This window comes from Chiloscyllium punctatum, chromosome X (genome assembly GCF_047496795.1).
Source record: "Chiloscyllium punctatum isolate Juve2018m chromosome X, sChiPun1.3, whole genome shotgun sequence".
Taxonomy (NCBI): domain Eukaryota; kingdom Metazoa; phylum Chordata; class Chondrichthyes; order Orectolobiformes; family Hemiscylliidae; genus Chiloscyllium; species Chiloscyllium punctatum.
Genome location: NC_092791.1, coordinates 20867328 through 20887001, shown reverse-complemented (window position 1 = coordinate 20887001; position 19674 = coordinate 20867328). Strand labels below are relative to the sequence as shown.

The following is a 19674-nucleotide window of genomic DNA, read 5'->3' as shown; positions in this document are numbered from 1 at the left end:
ATAGAGTCATAGTCATAGAGATCTACAGCACGGAAACAGACCCTTCGGTCCAACTCATCCATGCTGACCAGATATTCCAACCCAATCTAGTCCCACCTGGCCCATATCCCTCCAAACCCTTCCTATTCAATATACCCATTGAGATGCCTTTTAAATGTTGCAATTGTACCAGCCTCCACCACTTCCTCTGGCAGCTCATTCCATATACGTACCACCCTCTGCATGACAAAGTTGCCCCTTAGGTCTCTTTTATATCTTTCCTCTCTCAACCTAAACCTATGCCCTCTAGTTCTGGACTCCCCCATCCCAGGAAAAAGACTTTGTCTATTTATACTATCCATGCCCCTCATGATTTTATAAACCTCTATAAGGTCACCCCTCAGCCTCCAGGGAAAACAGCCCTTGCCTATTCAATCTCTCCCAGTAGCTCAAATCCTCCAACCCTGGCAACATCCTTGTAAATCTTTTCTGAATCCTTGTAAGTTACACAACATATTTCCAATAGGAAGGAGACCAGAATTGCATGCAATATTCCAACAGTGGCCTAACCAATGTCCTGTACAACCACTTCAGGACCTCCCAACACTTTCTTCACTATCCTATCTACCTGTGACTCCACTTCCAAGGAGCTATGAACCTGCACTCCAAGGTCTCTTTGTTCAGCAACATTCCCTAGGACCTTACCATTAAGTGTATAAGTCCTGCTAAGATTCGCTTTCCCAAAACGCAGCGCCTCACATTTATCCAAATTAAACTCCATCTGCCACTTCTCAACCCATTGGCCCATCTGATCAAGATCCCGGTGTAATCTGAGGTAACCCTCTTCGCTATCCACTACATCTCCAATTTTGGTGTTATCCGCAAACTTACTAAGTATACCTCCTATGTTCACAGCCAAATCATTTATATAAATGACAAAAAGTAGTGGACCCATCACTGATCCTTGTGACAATCCACTGGTCACAGGCCTCCAGTCTGAAAAACAACCCTCCATCACCACCCTCTGTCTTCTACCTTTGAGCCAGTTCTGTATCCAAATGGTGAGTTCTCCCTGTATTCCATAAGATCTAAACTTACTAACCAGTCTCCCATGGGGAACCTTGTTGAACACCTTACTGAAGTCCATAAAGATAACATCTACCGCTCTGCCCTCATCAATCCTCTTTGTTACTTCTTCAAAAAACTCAATCAAGTTTGTGAGACATGATTTCACACGCACAAAGCCATGTTGACTATCCCTAATCAGTCCTTGCCTTTCCAAATACATGTATATCCTGTCCCTCAGGATTCCCTCCAAAAACTTGCCCACCACAGACATCAGGCTCACCGGTCTATAATTCCCTGGCTCGTCCTTACCACCTTTCTTAAGCTGTGGCACCACGTTAGCCAACCTCCAGTCTTCCGGCACCTCACCTGTGACTATCGATGATACAAATATCTCAGCAAGAGGCCCAGCCATCATTTCCTTAGCTTCCCACAGAGTTCTAGGGTACACCTGATCAGGTCCTGGGGATTTGTGGGCGGCACGGTGGCACAGTGGTTAGCACTGCTGCCTCGCAGCGCCGGAGACCCGGGTTCAATTCCCGCCTCAGGCGACTGACTGTGTGGAGTTTGCACGTTCTCCCCGTGTCTGCGTGGGTTTCCTCCGGGTGCTCCGGTTTCCTCCCACAGTCCAAAGATGTGCAGGTCAGGTGAACTGGCCATGCTAAATTGCCCGTAGTGTTAGGTAAGGGGTAGATGTAGATGTAGGGGTATGGGTGGGTTACGCTTCGGCGGGGCGGTGTGGACTTGTTGGGCCGAAGGGCCTGTTTCCACACTGTAAGTAATCTATCCACCTTTACCTGTTTCAAGATACCCAGCACTTCCTCCTCTGTAATAAGGACATTTTTCAAGATGTCACCATCTATTTCCCCACATTCTATATCGTCCATGTCCTTTTCCACAGTAAATACTGATGCAAAATGCTCGTTTAGTATCTCCCCCATCTCCTGCAGCTCCACACAAAGGCCGCCTTGCTGATCTTTGAGGGGCCCTATTCTCTCCCTAGTTACCCTTTTGTCCTTGATGTATTTGTAAAAGCTCTTTGGATTCTCCTTAATTCTATTTGCCAAAGCTATCTCATGTCCCCATTTTGTCCTCCTGATTTCCCTCTTAAGTATACTCCTTCCTTTATACTCTTCTAAGGATTCACACGATCTACCCTGTCTTTTCCTGACATATGCTTCCTTTTTCTTAACCAAACCCTCAATTTCTTTAGTCATCCAGCATTCCCTATACCTACCAGCCTTTCCTTTCACCCTAACAGGAATATACTTTCTCTGGACTCTCATTATCTCATTTCTGAAGGCATCCCATTTCTCAGCCATTCCTTTACCTGCAAACCTCTGTCCCCAGTCAGCTTTTGAAAGTTCTTGCCTAATACTGTCAAAATTAGCCTTTCTCCAATTTAGAACTTCAATGTTTGGATGCGATCTATCCTTTTCCATCACTATTTTAAATCTAATAGAATTATGGTCGCTGGCCCCAAAGTACTCCCCCACTGACACCTCAGTCACCTGCCCTGCCTTATTTCCCAAGAGTAGGTCAAGTTTTGCACCTTCTCTAGTAGGTACATCCACATACTGAATCAGAAGATTTTCTTGTATACACTTAACAAATTCCTCTCCATCTAAACCCTTAACTCTATGGCAGTCCCAGTTTATGTTTGGGAAGTTAAAATCCCCTACCATAACCATCCTATTATTCTTACAGATAGCTGAGATCTCCTTACAAATTTGTTTCTCAATTTCCCTCTGACTATTAGGGGGTCTATAATACAACCCCAATAAGGTGATCATCCCTTTCTTATTTCTCAATTCCACCCAAATAACTTCCCTGGGTGTATTTCTGGGAATATCCTCCCTCAGCACAGCTGTAACGCTATCCCTTATCAAAAATGCCACTCCCCCTCCTCTCTTGCCTCCCTTTCTATCCTTCCTGTAGCATTTGTATCCTGGAACATTAAGCTGTCAGTCCTGTCCATCCCTGAGCCACGTTTCTGTAATTGCTATGATATCCCAGTCCCATGTTCCTAACCGTGCCCTGAGTTCATCTGCCTTCCCTGTTAGGCCCCTTGCATGGAAATAAATGCAGTTTAATTATGTTCCAGGAGACAAATGCTTCAGGAAGAATAGAAAGGGAGGTAAGAGTGGAGGGGGAGTGGCGTTTTTGATAAGGGATAGCATTACAGCATGATGGCTGTCGTTAGCACTGTCGCTTCACAGTACCAGGGACGCTGGTTCGATTCCAGCCTTGGGTGACTGTCTGTGTGGAGTTTGCACGTTCTCCCTGTGTCTGCGTGGGTTTCCTCCAGGTGCTCCGATTTCCTCCCACAGTCCAAAGATGTGCAGGTCAGGTGAATTGGCTATACTAAATTGCCCATTGTGTTAGGTGCATTAGTCAGAGGGAAACGGTCTGGGTGGATTGCTCTTTGGAGGGTGGGTATGGACTTGTTGGGTCGAAGACCCTGTTTTCACACTGTAGGGAATCTAATCTAACCACAACCTTCTCAAGGGCAATGAGGGATGGGCAATGAACATTGGCCCAGCTAATGATGCCCACATCAAATAAATAATTTTAAAAGTGGCCCATGTGTAAAATATGCTGCTGACTTACAATTAGCTTGTTTCACTACTGGAGTGGACTCAAGACACTGCCACTACTTCCCAGGAAATATTGGAAAAGGAGATTTAATGGATGCTTTTGATTTAAATGAGCGAATAGAAAAGTTTTATTCGTTCAATTGGGCAATGGGAGACAAAGGGTCATTAATTTAAAATTGTTTTTAAAGAAGAGTCAGGAGAAGGATAAAGCTAACAGTCAGGTGCCACCATTAATCAAGTGGACTTTAGTCAATATGAGAAACAACATGGATAGAGAACCTGGCTGCAGCTTGATCTTTCTTCCTCTTAGGGTAATTTGGATGTTGGAAGAGCAGCCCAGTAAAGATGAGATGCACGATAGCCATCAACTGGAAAATATTGAGTATTAAATAATTTATTTGTTTGCTCAGCTCCTTTTAGCTGGTGAAAGCTTAAAAGGGACCAAGTTTTTGACAACACTACAGCCAAGATAATAGGGCAATTGAGGGTTTATTAGTTGACGTACATTAATTGTTCAATATAGGATTATTTGTATTGAACTGAAAAAAATTGCAGTATTGTGTTGTCATTTTGTGTAATTGAAAACATTGTGCCTTTTAAAACCATCTCCATAAACAGGGTGCAAGTTGCATAGAATCAAGATGGTTTAATGCTCTGTTAAATATTGGCTTCTGATTGATCCATTTTAAACTAGGCAAAATACAAACAACTGGCATTTGATGTCTATTCACACAAATATCCAAAACTTACCTGTTCGGAAACCAAAGTGTGGAAGATTTAATGTTAAAACGTGCATTTCTCACTCGGCTGTTGACAATCTTGAATCTTGTGTATAGTCCTACAGATGCTCATCACTTGCCAGTCATTAATTGATGCGACCATCCTTCACTCAGCCATGCTAGACTGCAGGCAGACCACTTAACAATGGAGGCCATCACCAAAAATTCAAAGTTCTCCACATCTCACATTCACTTTTCAGAAGATAACATTCAGGAGGAGTGTTATAATACTTTTCACCTCTCTGCCCTAGGAGATACCAAGACCAATTCAATCCCAGCTGTGGTTAAAAACCAAACAGTAACCGTTAATCAAATCGATGCTCAGGTCAGCATGAGGTGATTCATAAAATGACTGAACCATTAGAGGATGGATGAGCTCAAGCATTTTCACCAGTGGTAGTCTGACCAAAAACAGGCACAATATGGGAAGACTGACTGGGAAAAGTCACATTTTAGGGAATCAGAGTTCCTGATCTTACTCGGGGCGGGGGGGAGGGGAGTGGGATTTAGTATTTTGCTACAGAGAGTTGACAGTACCTGGTTCGTTCAGTTAGCTTGATGGCTTTTGTGAGATTCAAAATGCCAACACTGCAGGTTGATATCCTCTTCTAGTTGAGATGGACTTGGGACCTGCCCCCTCACCCCTTCCCCATGTTTGATGCAGAACAGTTTCCTTCAAGTTATATAACCAGTTGTTTCTCTCTAATAGTGTTGCCGGTCATCCCTCAGACTCTGAGTAATTACCTACTTATCTAAAGCTGAAATTGTTGGGAGCAGGTGAGCAGGGAAGAACTATAAATTAGTAATTCAGGCTAAGTATTGCTGTGAAGGTACAAACCTTAAGGAAAGCCTTGAATATTGGTTAGTACCCCTTGGCCAGGTTCCAGTAAATAGAGATTCGAAATGCTATGTCCTGGAGTGCATCTCATCTCAAGTCCAGCTGAGAAACCAAAATGAAACTGCAAGTTTTCTCAAAAATGCTAAGATTTCAATTTCTTTACAATAGAAAAACCCTTGGATCCATAGCCCCAGCATAGATTTCTCTACCGATTTTATAGTTCTCAGTAGTCTATCCATACAGTAAAGCATGTCAGGACTTACAATATAAGGTGATGAATTGTCTGAAATGTTTCTTTCTCCATCCTCACAATTATCAACACAAATCTTGCACTTCGAAAGCTGCTTTGACACCAGCCCTCAATTCAACTAAAATTAGAGGACGCAGGTGTCTATGAGTTAAAGGTGTTTTCACTGTTGAGTCCAAAACCCTCATCCATGTACACTTAGGCCCACACGAAGCAAAAAGAACAGGGCTCATCAGTAAACTGATAAGGGAGCAAAGTTTTAATTATGGCACTGCACTTACATTATTCATCTGAAAGCATTTCATACATCTTCCTCTCAAACCAAAAAGACTCCCTGAGAAGTACATTCTTCAGCTGTCCTAACTTCCTCATCTACTCACTGGCTCTTGGAAAGGTTTTCTTTTTCTACCAGAAATACCTATCATCTTGCTTTAGTTACGCACTGTAGCTGTGATTCCAAATTGAAAGCTTGTCCCTTTAATTGCCTTCGACACTTACGGCTCAGTTCCCTGGAGGTGGGAGGGTTGACGCTGTCACAGCTGTCTGCACTGTCACTGCTGGAAATGTCATCATCGGATTCCTTGGGTGAAGAACACAATGACGAACCATCCACCTCTTCAAATTTGCGCTTTATGCTGACAGCCATCTCCATTTCTTACCCTGTTGAAGAGAATGAGTACATGACTGGAAACTTCAATTCAGTTATTACTTTGAAAAAGGCACACACCACTGATCACCTCAGTCAACCTACATTCCTTCTTTATGAAGTGAAGCAAAGCCTTGTGAAATGTACTCATTGTTTTGGTGTAGGAGACACAGCAGCCCATTTGTACACAGTACAGTCTCGCAAATGAAAGGAGATACAGGAGCATAATCTGTCTTACAGATGTTGATTTCGGAGTAAACATTGATGAGGCCATCAGGAATAACTCCTCTGCTACACTTAAATGACGTTGTGGGATCTATACAGCCATGTAAGGGGGAAGAGAGGGCCTCAGTTCCATCTCGCATTGGCTGTACCGCCTCATACTGTACAATATTCCTTCAGCACGGCACTAAAGTGTCAGTACTAATTCATCACTAATGCATTGAACAACAGAAGATGATTTCATCTAAATCAAATCAGAGACACTTTGGGTAACTTTCATGTGGTGCTGTTTAGCTTCAGTGCTCCTATCTGTGCAAACCCCTCACTTCAGTGGTTTCTCACTGACCGCTGCCAGGAGTGTGAAATATGAACTTTACAAATCATTTGTCCTCACCAAATCAAATCAGATGGTGTTTTTTTTAAAAAAATCTACCAGTAAATGAGCTTTCCTGACAAATCATACAACACTGGGTCATTGGCTCGGATCTCATCCCAACCCCTGCACCAAATATATGGCAGAATCCTTGCTGGGGTACCTGGTTTTTCTCAGGTAGCAGCCCAGCCTTGGTCATTGGCAGGATCCCATCCTGGGCAATGGTGACTCCTCCCAGCAGCATGTTGAGCTCCTCATTGTGCAGGGACAAACTAGAGGTGGTAAGCTATGATGCTCGTCTTCTGTTTGTCCTAGGCCACATTGCACACCAGCTCGAGACCCTGCGGTCACTTACTGGAAGGTGGCAGCAGGGAAAGGGGGTGACCTAACCCCGACCCACTGGGCATAGTGCTTCTTGCATAGCAGGGAGTACATGCAGCTGACTGGGAACCAGAGTTCAGCTTGGAGAAGCAGGTCTTGGCGTCAGTGAGCCCTATTCCTCCAGTTTTACTGCAATTGGACATTCTTTCCTCCCCCTTAAAACCTTCCCTGACCACCAGGAGAATTACTCAGTACTAGCAAGTCACCTACTCGGATAACACCAAAAGTGGAGGTGTAGTGGACAGTGAAGGTTACCCTTGAGTACAACAGGATCTTGATCAGATGGGCCAAAGGGCTGAGGAGTGGCAGGTGGAATTTAATGTAAAAGGCATCTGGACGGGTACACATATAGGAATGGTTTAGAGGGATATGGGCCAAATGCTAGCAAGTGGGACTAAATTTATTTAGGATATCTGGTCATCCTGGATGACTTGGATTGAAGGGTCTGTTTCCATGCTGTACATTATTTTTATCTCTTTCTCATTCATCTTCCATTTTCACTTCCACCCCCAAAATAAATCAGGAACTCTGTTCCATCTCACAGTATCAGCTAGGCTCAGAGTGGTACATCCTGCCAACCAGGAGGTTGTGGATTCCAGCCAAAATCCATGTAATTGGTGCTGACAATTCAGTGCATTTTACAGGGTGTGCTGCACTTTCAAAAATGACATTTTTTGACAAGACATTAAACCAAGTTTGCTTATTCTGGCAGGATTAAGAGAGATTGCAGAACATATTTGAATGGGAGTCATTGTCCTGGTCAGCATTCATCGTTCAACTAAATATCATAAAACACAGACAAACGGATTGTGATCACCACAACAATAATGAGATAAGTACCACCACTCTGACTTAATGATGATGCATCACTGGCTGGGCTAGCATTTATTGCTCATCCTAAATTGTCCTCGAGTAAGTGGTGGTGAGCTTCCTTCTAGAACTGCTGCAGTCCTCAAGATGTAGGTACGCCCACAGATTTTGTTAGGGAGGGAGTTCCAGGATATTTATCCACTGGGAGAGATATTTCCAAGTCAGAATGAAGTGTGGTTTGGAGAGAAACTTCCAGGTGATGGTTTTCCTGTGTAGCTGCTGTCCTTGTCCTTTTAGATAAGTAGAGATTATGGGTTTCAAAAGTTGCTGAAGAAGCTTTGATGCATTTCAGCATCAGTAGGTACACAGTGCTAAGTGTTGGTGGTACAGGGACTGAATATTTGTGGATGTCGTGCCAGTCAAATGGGTCGCTTTGTCCTGAATGGTGTCAATCTTCTTGAGTGTCATTGGAGTTGCACTCATTCAGGCAAGTGGGGAGTGGTTTGTCACACTCCTGACCTGTGCTTTGTAGATGGTGGATCAGCATTGGGGAGTCAGGTAGTGAGTTACATGCTGCAGTATTATGAGCCTCTGACCTGCTCTTGTAGCCACTATAATTATATGGCTAGTCCAGGTCAGTTTCTAATCAATAATAATCCCCAGTATGCTGACAGTGAAGGATTTAGTGACGGTAGCACCATTGAATGTTAAGAGTAAAGGTTAGATTCTCTCTTGTTGGGAGATAATTATTGCCTGGCACTTGTGCAGTGCAAATGTTACTTGCCACTTGTCAGCCAAAAGATAAATATTGTTCCAGTCTTGCTACATTTTAACATGGACTGCTGTAGTATCTGAGGAATGTTATGACATGGGGTAAACGCCCCCCCCCCCCCCCAGCTAATTTAAATCAGCAACACAAATGATTTACCCTGTGCAATAAGCTGGAAAAATTCAAAAGGCCAAGAGCTATCCCAAAGTCACTATTTAAAGGAAGAAGTAACAACTTTATTTTTAAAAGTCTAACAGAGAATAAATTAACTTAACAACTATTTACAACTCCTTTCTCTAACCAATGTTTTACTTCCCCTTCTACAATACTGGTCCGATAAAACTCCCGATTAAGATTTTACCAAGAAATTCAAATTTCAAAACCAAGCAGCTGTCGAATCTTCTTTTTGTATCTTCCTCGGTCTTCTTTTCTTCTTCTTCTTCTTAGAAAAGATGTTTCACAGGTCTTTGATAGATAAAGGTACCTTTAAGAGAGCTGTGTTTCAGACAGTCTGTACATGCTGGTGGCTAGGCATTTCTCCCTCAACTGTTCAATTGGTTTTTAGGTTTTATACCCCAAAGCATCAGATCATTTCATTAGTATTTTGACAATAAATTCAAACTTGGTTGGTGTTTAGTATTTTGGGGCATAATTTAAACGGATTGGCTGAATTTGAATTTGTTTTGTCTCATAGCAACCCAGATTCTGCTTGCTGCTGGATAATGTTACATTGTAAATTTTCCAGTACTCTGTTCTTGCTAAGTCCTTCAGCTCTCAAAGGTACACTACCCCTTACACCTTCATAACACCCTCTTCCTTAAGAGGAAATGAACCATCATAATGAAAAGATGGCTTCATTTTTTTTTCTATTCTTTAAACATCATAACATACAGATAACTTTAATCTAAGTTATAGACAACATATAGACAACATTGAATAAGTACAAATTTCATCTAAACTTTCAGTTAAATCTGCGATAATGCATCTGCAATTACATTCTTATGACCCACAGCATGTATGATTTTTAAATTAAAAGTCTGTAAGATAAGACAAAATAATCTCATATTCTTGCCTTTAAAGCATTTTAAGAATGTAAGAGGATTGTGATCTGTGTACACAACCGACTGCAACACACTGTTGGTGACATACAACATTTTAATGTTGTAAGGCCAGTACCAAACTCAATAGTTCTTTTTTGATTGTGGAGTATTTCTTCTGGCGGATATTGAACTTCATCGAAAAGTAACCCACTAGCAGTTCAATCCCATCCTCACTTCCTGTAACTCCTATGTCACTAGCATTGATGGAGACTTTGAAAAAGTTTGGTGTAGCTAAAACTGGGTTGGTGGTTAATATTGTTTTCAAATGGTTGAATGCCTCCTGGCATTGTTCTGTCCACCAAAACTTTGTTCATCTTCAGCAAATCAGTTAATGGTGCCATTACACTGCTGAAGTTTGGAACAAACTTCTGATAGGAACCGCCGAGTCCCAAGAATTGAAGTACCTCTTTCTTTGAGGTTGGTCGTGGAAATTCCTCGATATCCTTCGTCTTTGCGTTCTATGGGGTCACCCTTCCATGACTGATATAATGTCCCAAGAACGTCACTTCTGCTTTCGCAAATTCAGTTTTGTTTAAGTTTATTACCAGGTTTGCTTCTTGTAGTCATTCAAAGAGCTCTGCCAACTGTACCACGTGATCTTTCCAGGACTTAAAGATCACTACATCATCCAAATAGACTGCAGAGTTTGTTAACCCAGCCACAACTCTGTTCATCAGTCTTTGGAATGTGGCTGGCACATTCTTCCTTCCAAAAGGTATCACTTTACATTGATATAGCCCATTTGGGGTTACAAACACAGAAATTTCTTTCGCCATCTTGGTGGTGTAACTGGCTCGTCCAACTTTCTCGATAGTTTTCTAATCTGAATTGGATAGGAGTCCAATTTTGTAATGGCATTAACCTTCCGATAGTCCACACAGAATCATGGAGTCCCATCCGGTTTGGGAACTAAAACGATTGGCAAACTCCACTCACTCTGGCTCGGTTCGATGATATCCTCATTGAGCATGGCCTCCATCTCCTTCTGGACCTGTCTGGCTTTGAAACGATTAAGCCGCTAGGGGTGTTGTTTTGTCGGAGCAGTATTCCCTATGTCTACTTCATGTACAATAGCATTTGTCCTCTGATTCGTACATAATGCAGTAACAAATCTTTCAACTGCGTTCTATGCTCCTGAGACAGACAGCTTACTAACTTATCCCACTCCTCAAGGACGTCTTCATTGTTAATCTATTTTGAGGCACATCAAAATCCACATCATCCGGATTTGATTCCTCACTCTGCAGGGCAGTAACTTAGACTGGTTTCTCCAGTTCTTTCTAGCATAATACAGTTTTAACATGTTCACACGACATACCAGAGGCTTTTTTTTTTCTATCTGACATCTTTACTAAATAGTTCACCTGACTCAACTTTTTCTCAATTTGATAGGGACCACTAAACCTGGCTTTGAAGGGATCTCCTATCACTGGTAACAATACTAACATGTTGTCCTCTCGGGAAAATATCACAAGAGTCTCAGAGCTTTTATCTGCCACCCTATTCATTCTATACTGTGCCCTCTTTAGATACTGTTTAGCTAACTCACCTACTCTATTTAATCACTCCGTCACCTCCGATACATAATCCAAATGTGAGATCTCTGACTTTGGTCCTGTCAATTTTTCCTTTATCAATTTCAAAAGACCCCTCACTTCATGCACGAATATTAACTCGAAGGGAGTAAACTGAGTAGCTTCATTTGGGGCATCTCTAATGGCAAACAATACGAATGGGATACCTTTATCCCAGTCATTCGGGTAATCCTGACAGTATGCTCTCAACATGGTCTTCAAGATCTGATGCCACCTTTCTAAAGTTCCCTGGGATTCAGGATGATACGCACTGGATTTAAACTGCTGTATACCGAAGCTATCCATAACCTCCTTAAAACAGCTTAGCAGTAAAATTTGACCCTTGGTCTGACTGAATCTCTCTGGGTAGCCCACACCGTGTGAAGAAAGCTACTAATTCCTCTACCACCCTTTTGCCTCGATACGCTGTCATGGAATTGCTTCTGAAAATCTGGGAGACACATCCATTATGGTTAACAAGTACTGGTTCCCACTTTTAGTTCTTGGGAGGGGACCTACACAATCAATTATAACCCACGGGAAAGGTTCTTCGAATACGGGAATTGGCAACAAAGGTGCTGGTTTTATGTGGCTTACCTACCATTTGGCATATATGACACATACAGCAAAAGTTAACCACATCCTTGTGCGTTCCAGGCCAATAAAAATATTTTTATACTTTAGCCGGAGTCTTTCGAACCTGTAGGTGACATCCTACAGGTAGTTCATGTACTACCTATAACACCACCTACCTGTATACTACCGACAACACAATCTGGTGCACTTTGGCCCATTTCTCCTCTGCACTAACCTGCCGTGGTCTCCATTTCCGTCTTAGAATTCTATTTTTCAGATAATAACCCTCAGGAACATTTTCTGTCTCCTTTTCAGAGTACAAAGCATATATACAGAGGAACCTTGATTATCCGAACAAGATGGACGGGTACAATTTCGTTCAGATAATCGATTATTTGCTTAATTGTTTCAATGCCTTTCCTCTGGGGCTCAGAGTTTTCTGTTAGGTTCACTCCCTGTTCAGGAGACTAGGCAGCAGCACACCATGGGCGAGCCCTCGCCCCCATCCCGCCACCCCCCTCCCCAAAAACATGTACAACACCGCCTCCCCTTCCCCCCCAACCCTGTCTGCCTCCAACCCCTCTCCGGAGCAGCCGGACTGGACACCAACAAGACTGCCGCTGCTGCCTTTTTTTGGAGGGAGGGGTGAGTCTCCAAATAGTACACACGCATACACACACACACACACACACACACACACACACACACACACACACACCTTTTTACTGCAACTTTTTGACAGGTTCCACCTTTCCACAGGAGAGATTATCTGGGGGGGGGGAGGGACAATGTTGGAGAGATTATCTGGGGGGGAGGGACAATGTTGGAGAGATTATCTGGGGGGGAGGGGGGTTAGGGTACACCCCTGTGTAGTCCTCCAGGAAAAGTGTGGGGAGAGAAAGGGGGCAGGAGGTCAGTCACTTGGAGATGGTGCCTGGGCTCCCATTAGTTCAGGACGGTTCTTGGCAGCATTTCAGTCAGCAGAGTTCACTTTTAATCACTGTAAACAAAAGACGTGATCAGTGTTCGAAACATGTCTTTGATGTAATGTTTCTATCAGGACCTCGAGATCTCCTTCGGATAATCCAAAATTCAGATAATTGATATTTGGATAATCGAAGTTCCTTTGTATATCTTTTAGCATTTTGTCTTGCTGTTGCAAGTCCCTTAGCCTTTCAGGATTAAGTACTTTGCCTGTTCAGGTTTTTCCTGCACCATTACATCAAACAGGGTGTCCGCTAACTGAACCTCAACTCTTTCATCTTTCTCTTTAGCTTTTGCTTCATGCTGTGACTTATGACAGTGGGATCTGGTTACTACACAGTCCGGGAAAATATCAGGATATTTCTCTTAACTCCTCAGTTCCCTGGTCTTCCTTGACCTTCTCCACAACAAAGGGGTGTCACTCCCACCTTGGATCCTGCCAAATCCTTCCTAAGAATAAAGTGAATTCCTGGAATTGGCACTCTATCACTCCCACTGGTACTCTCCCAGTCTTTAGTTGGCATTCCAACCTGATCTTACATAGGGGAACACTAAATTTCAGTCCACCTGTACCAAAGATTACCACATTCTCGGGTAACAGATCAGAAAGAGTACATATTCGCTCATCCCTTATTATCAGCGACTGGTTAGATCCTGTATCTCTCAAAATTATAACTTCTTGTCCTTCTCCCCACAGAAGTGGATTCTTTGTAGAGATCAGTTACTAACTCCATACCCAACCCCTGCCTAGGCTGTGCACTCCCCTGCAGCTCCTCTGTTCTTTTTGGGGTCTCCTTTATTATCTTCACTAATGCCACTGGCTTAGCTTCATTTACCACATCTTTTTCCACATTGCCTTTCTTTAACGACCAGCACTGTGAGTTTACATGTCCCACTCTATCACGGTGGTAACACCGGAGGCCTTTCACTTCCTTTCCACCCTCTTGAGCATCTTTAACCTGTGGCAAACATTTACCAGTGCTCTCTCCTCTTTGTTTCGTAGTGTAGGATCTGCCTTTCTCCCAACTTCTATAATCTGCTACCCTTTTCACTTCCTGAACTTCCTGTTCCTCCATGTGAATTCCTACCATCTCTGGAAGTGAGTTTTTAAACTCCAACAGAGCAGTGTCTCTTAGAGCCTCATAAGGTCCTATTTATTTTTAAAGCACACACCCATCTATCAAAATGACCATGTTTAATTCTTTAAAACTCAACATAAGTGTGACCTGGTTCTTCTTTATGTTACTGAACCACTGTCTATATGCATCTGGTACCAATTTATAAGCACTTAAAATAGCCTGTTTAACCTCTTCATAATCTCTTGACCCCTCATCTGACAGTGCGGCAAATACCTCACTAGCTCTGCCTACCAGTTTAGTCTGAACTCGCATTACCCATAAATCTTCAAACCACTCCATCTGCCTTGCCAATTTTTCAAAGTGAAGGAAAGAAGGCTTCAACATCTTTCTCATCAAAATATGGCAGAGTTTTGACATATTTGTATACATCGCTACCTTCTCTTTTAATCTCCATCCTGTTAACCTGATTTTGCTGACTAAGTCACAACTTCAAGTTCAAATTCTCTCTTTTTGTCTCTCCCTTTCTTCTGTCTCTCTCTTTGCTCAGCTAAGAACCTCGCTCTCTTTCCTCATCTCCTAACTCCTTTTTCCTCAATTGTAATTTAAGTTTTTCTACTTCTACTGCACTTGTCTGTTTTTCTGATACGAAGTGTTTGAGTAATTCCCTTACAATTTCAGCTTTACTTTTGTCCTTGGTTAAACCCAAATCTAAATTGTTTGCTAATTCTAAAAGTATGGCTTTTTTGTTTCCTTCTAAATATTCTTGGCAAATTTGAGAATCATCTTCAAACCCCAGAACCTCTTTAGCAATTTTAAGAGCCATTTCTCTCACTTTTAAACTTAATCAACCACAAGGCACCAAAATTAAACAAACTGTCTCACCTATGTTTTATTTAAAGATCTAGGACGCTAAACTGCAAGTACTTAAATCTGCTGGGACTTTTCGTGCCCCCAAATCTATTCAAATCGGTCTAAACCAGTTCAAACCTCAGACGAAAGCCCCCAAATTATTATGACATGGGGTAAAACCTCCCCCCCAGCTAATTTACACCAGCAACACAAATGATTTACCCCGTGCAGTAATCTGTGAAAGATTGAGAGGCCAAGAACGATGCCAAAGTCGCTATTTTTTAAAAAAAATTGTTACTTTTTCCTTTAAAGTCTAACAGAGAATAAATTAACTAACAACTATTTACAACTCCTTTCTCTAACCTATCTTTTACTTTCCCCTTCTACAATACTGGTCCGATAAAACCCCCGATTAAGATTTTACCAAAAAAATTCAAATTTCAAAACCAGGCAGCTGTCAAATCTTCTTTGTATTTTCCTCTGTCTTCTTTTCTTCTTCCTCTTCGAAATTATGTTTCACAAATCACTAATAGATAAAGGTACCTTTAAGAGAGGGGTGTTTCAGGTAGTCTGTACATGCTGGTGGCTAGGCAGTTCTCCTTCAACTGTTCAATTGGTTTTTTTTTGGTTTTATACCCCAAAGTATCAGATTGTTTCATTAGTGTTAATATTGTCAAAATCCTAAATTCAAACTTGATTAGAGTTTGGTATTTTGGGGCATAATTTAAACTGATTGGCCGAATTTGAATTTGTTTTGTCTCATAGCAATCCAGGTACTGCTAGCTGCTGGATCAAATGTTACATTGTAAATTCTCCAGCACTCTTGCTAAGTCCTTCAACTCTCTTAAAAGGTACAGTACCCCTTACACCTGCATAACAGGAGACACAAATCGTGCTGAACATGGTTGCTGATGATTGCACAGTCCCACTTCCGACTTTATGATAGAGGTCATTGATGAAGCAGCTGAAGATGGTTGGGCCAAGGATACTACTCCGAAGAGCTTCTGCAAAGATGTCCTGGAGCTGAGATGACTCACCAACAACCAGAACTACATTTTGTGCAATGTTTACGAGGCTCCCCCCGCCGACTCTAATGGACTCCAGTTTTGCTCGGGTTCCTTGATACCACAGTTGGTCAAACATGACCTCGAATGTAGAGTATAGTCAATCTGCCCTCACATCAGAGGCCCTGTTAGAACCCAAACTGGGCATCAGTGAGTAGCTGCTGCTTCATGGCACTGTTGATGACACCCACCATCACTTTACAGCTAATCACAAGTGAACTGATGGGGAGGTAATTGGCTGCATTGGATTTGGCCTGACTGTACAGGAACTATCTGGGCATGTTCCGGATAGTACTGGGTAGATGTCGGTGTTGTCGTTGTACTGCAACAATTTGGCTAGAGGCATGGCAGTTCTGGAGCACAAGTCTTCTATAGTATTGCTGGAATATTGTTAGGGCCCATAGCCTTGGCTTATCCAATGCCTTTAATGTCTCCTGAGTGCCTAGTATTGAATTGCTAGATCTGTTCAAAATCAATGCTGTTTACCACACAGTGATAGCGCCACACAACATTACATCCTCAAAGTAAAGACAGGATGTTGCCTCCATAAGAAATGCATGGTGGTCACTACAATTGACGCTGCCATGGACAAATGTGACAGCAGAAGACAGATTACAGAGGATGAGATCAAGTATGCTTCTCCCGCTTATTGGTTCCCTTGTCACCCTCCGCACATCCAAATGGCACTTAACATGGAATACCAATGATTCATATTTTGGGCTGGAAAGAAGCAGTACATGGTGGGTGGCACAGTGGCTCAGTGGTTAGCACTGCTGCATCACAGCACCAGGGTCCCAGGTTAGATTCCAGCCTCAGGTGACTGTCTGTGTGGAGTTTGTACATTCTGCCCGTGTCAGCGTGGGTTTCCTCCGGGTGCTCTGGTTTCCTCCCACAGTCCAAAGATGAGCAGGTCAGGTGAATTGGCCATGCTAAATTGCCCATAGTGCAAGGTGCATTAGTTCTGGGTAGGTTACTGTTCAGAGGGTTGGTGTGGACTGGTTGGGCCGAAGGGCCTGTTTCCACACTGTAGGGAATCTAATCTAACCTAATCCACATGAGGTTTCTTTGTCTATGTTTGACCCAATGTCACAATGCTTCACAAGGTCTGAAAACGGTGCTGAGGATTCTTAAGGAAATTCCTCCAACTACCACTGTGCCACCACCTTTGCCCCATCTGTCCTACCAATGGGACAGGAAATACCCAGGGAAAGTGATAATGGTGTCTGTAAACTATGATTCCATGAGTATGACTATGTCAAGCAACAGACTGACTAGTCTGTGTGACAACTCTCCCAATTTTGGCACTAGGCCTCAGCTGTTAGGAAGGATGACTTTGCAGGATTACAGAGTTGTTCCTGCCATTTATAATTCCAGTGCCTCAGTTGATACCAAGTGGACCATCCAGTTTCATTACTTTCTTTGCACCTTAACCCATTTAGGTGCCATTTCAGAAAGTAGTTTAAAGTGAACCAAATTGCTGAGTCTGGAGTCCCATGTCAGTCAGAGCAAACAAGTTTTCTTCTTTAAAAAAGGACATTAGTAGACCAGATGGGTTTTTACAACAACTGATAAATCCTGGTCATCATTGAAACTTTAAATTATTAGATTTTTTTTTACTCAAATTCCACCATTTTCCATGGTGCAATTCAAATCCAGGTCCCCAGAGCGTGACCTGGGCTTCTTGATTACTAACCCAGTGACAAACTGGATTTTGTCTATTTGACCCTGGTCAATGTGTGGCCCGTGGCATCATCCCGAAGATCGGCATATTGTTGGATTGTGCAGGCTTTCCCTTCTCACCAATGTCCTTTATCTTCTGGATTTGTCATTGGCTATCACCCTCGAGTGATTGGAATGCTGGCAGCTTCAGTTGTGACCTTGAATTGTTCTGCCAGGCAATGAAGGCTGCTCTTGTCTGTCCAGGACATCACATATTTGAGCATCATTTTCATTAATCTAATCCTGATGACAGTGATGATCGAGCCCAAATGGCTGGGCACAAGTCTACAGCGCAGTTGACTTTATTTGATCTGAAGATTTTCTTGATCGTGTCTGATCGGCACTTGAAACTCCTTCCTTCTCTTAGGTGGTTTTAGGGCTGATCTATCTCCTCTTGAACATATGGGCCTTGTGATGTCTGGTGCTAAGTAATACTTCATCATGGATTGAAAAGGTTGACAGCCTGTCCAGCAGGTTTTTTTTTAAATTCAGTGGTGAGATAGGGGCTTTGTCAGCTGGCCAGTATTTATTATCCATCCTTAGTTGTCCTTGGGAAAAAGTGGTGGTGAGCTGCAGTTCCTTGACCTACAATGCTCTTAAGCAAGGAAATTCCTGAATTCTGACCCAGCAACAGCGAAGGAACAGCAATATATTTCCAATTCAGCGTAATAAGTCCCCTGACATGGAGTAAGTATGCGATACAGACATCAATAACTTTGACATGAATAATTATTTAGTCAAGGAAACGCCACTGCTTTGATCTCAGACATGAATCTGTATTTGCCCTTCTACTGGAAGAGGATGCTGTTTATAATGAGGCCAAGCTAAGAACACTGTCAGCAGAATACCATTTGCATTGGCTGTCCTCCACAGTTGTGCTCCAGACCTTGGAATCATGGTGAGCCCTGGCATTACAGTCCCCCTATAGGATTATTTTTCTTTGTTGGGAGAGCAGAGGGGACTTAAAGGTCAGAATAAAGCTTTCCCTTAACATCTTCATTGGAGTCAGATTGGTATAAGCACCAAAATGACAGTGGCACATTGGTTACAACTGAACTGTACGTGAAGTGTCATTACTCCTTCATTAGATACACTGTGTGAGCTCCCAAATCCCATTCCAGGTGAAAAAAAACAAACCCGGGGACATGAAGTTTGCGGTTAGTCTACCCTTTCCAACAGACAGTGTATCCTCCAAGGACATTAGATTTCCCTGGAGGGTGACAATGTCAATTTGATGGTCTTGGGATAGGATCACATTTTTCCCTATATATATATATTTTTAAAAATCAAAAGAACTGCGGCTACTGTAAATCAAACAAAAACAAATTGCTGGAAGAACTCAGCAAGTCTGGCAGCACCAGTGGAAAGAAATCAGAGTTAGCATTTCAGGTCCAGTGACCCTTCCACAGAACAGACCTGAAAATGTCCACTGGTGCTGCCAGACCTGCTGAGCTTTTCCAGCAATTTTGTTTTTTGGTTCAAATCTTTGCCTTTCTGGACAGCCACTTGTGAGATTATCCATGATTGTTCGAACATCTCAAATTTAAAGAGCTTTCTTTCTTTGACCAGAAAATGGCAGACCAGCCAGGTTTAAGTGGGACAGCCTGTTTTTTAAAAAAAGTCCTTTGAAAATAAGAGGCCACCCTCCCCATTCAGCATAAACAGAGGGTCTCCTGAAGTGGACTGCTCAGTCACAGATGCTGCTGTCTAAACACACCTCTGCAAATTCTTGCCTTGAAATTCCCAAGGTTCACAGCCCTGCACCCATTGCTAATGCTCCATCTCCATGGGACTTGGCAGAATGATCCTAATAGAAGTCTGTACATGACTGCATTAAACATAGGCATCTTAGGATGTTGTCATTTTCAACACAATCTTGATGTGTTTACAAATGGATTTCAGTGGTGTGACAAGCCACAATGACCAGGACTACTGTTTCACTGCAGCCTTGAAGTTACGCAGGCAATCATGGCTGTTGTGATGGCAGAGCTACAGTTTCCAGCAGGGGTTAGCCACTCATGCA

At 42.7% G+C, this 19674-nt stretch overlaps 1 protein-coding gene across 8 annotated transcripts in view; it reads right to left on the bottom strand.

Annotated features, from left to right (window-relative positions):
• LOC140471188 (cysteine/serine-rich nuclear protein 2-like) overlaps positions 1 to 19674 on the bottom strand; it is a 75748-nt gene that overhangs the window by 23286 nt on the left and 32788 nt on the right. For 7 of the 8 annotated variants that reach the window (XM_072567084.1, XM_072567085.1, XM_072567081.1 and 4 more), the window contains one exon: positions 6004 to 6165. The exons of the other annotated variant lie outside the window; for it this stretch is intronic. In XM_072567084.1, the coding sequence (XP_072423185.1) occupies positions 6004 to 6157 (154 nt within the window). In that variant the 5' untranslated portion in view covers positions 6158 to 6165. The remainder of the gene's footprint in view (positions 1 to 6003; positions 6166 to 19674) is intronic. 8 annotated transcript variants of the gene reach the window in all.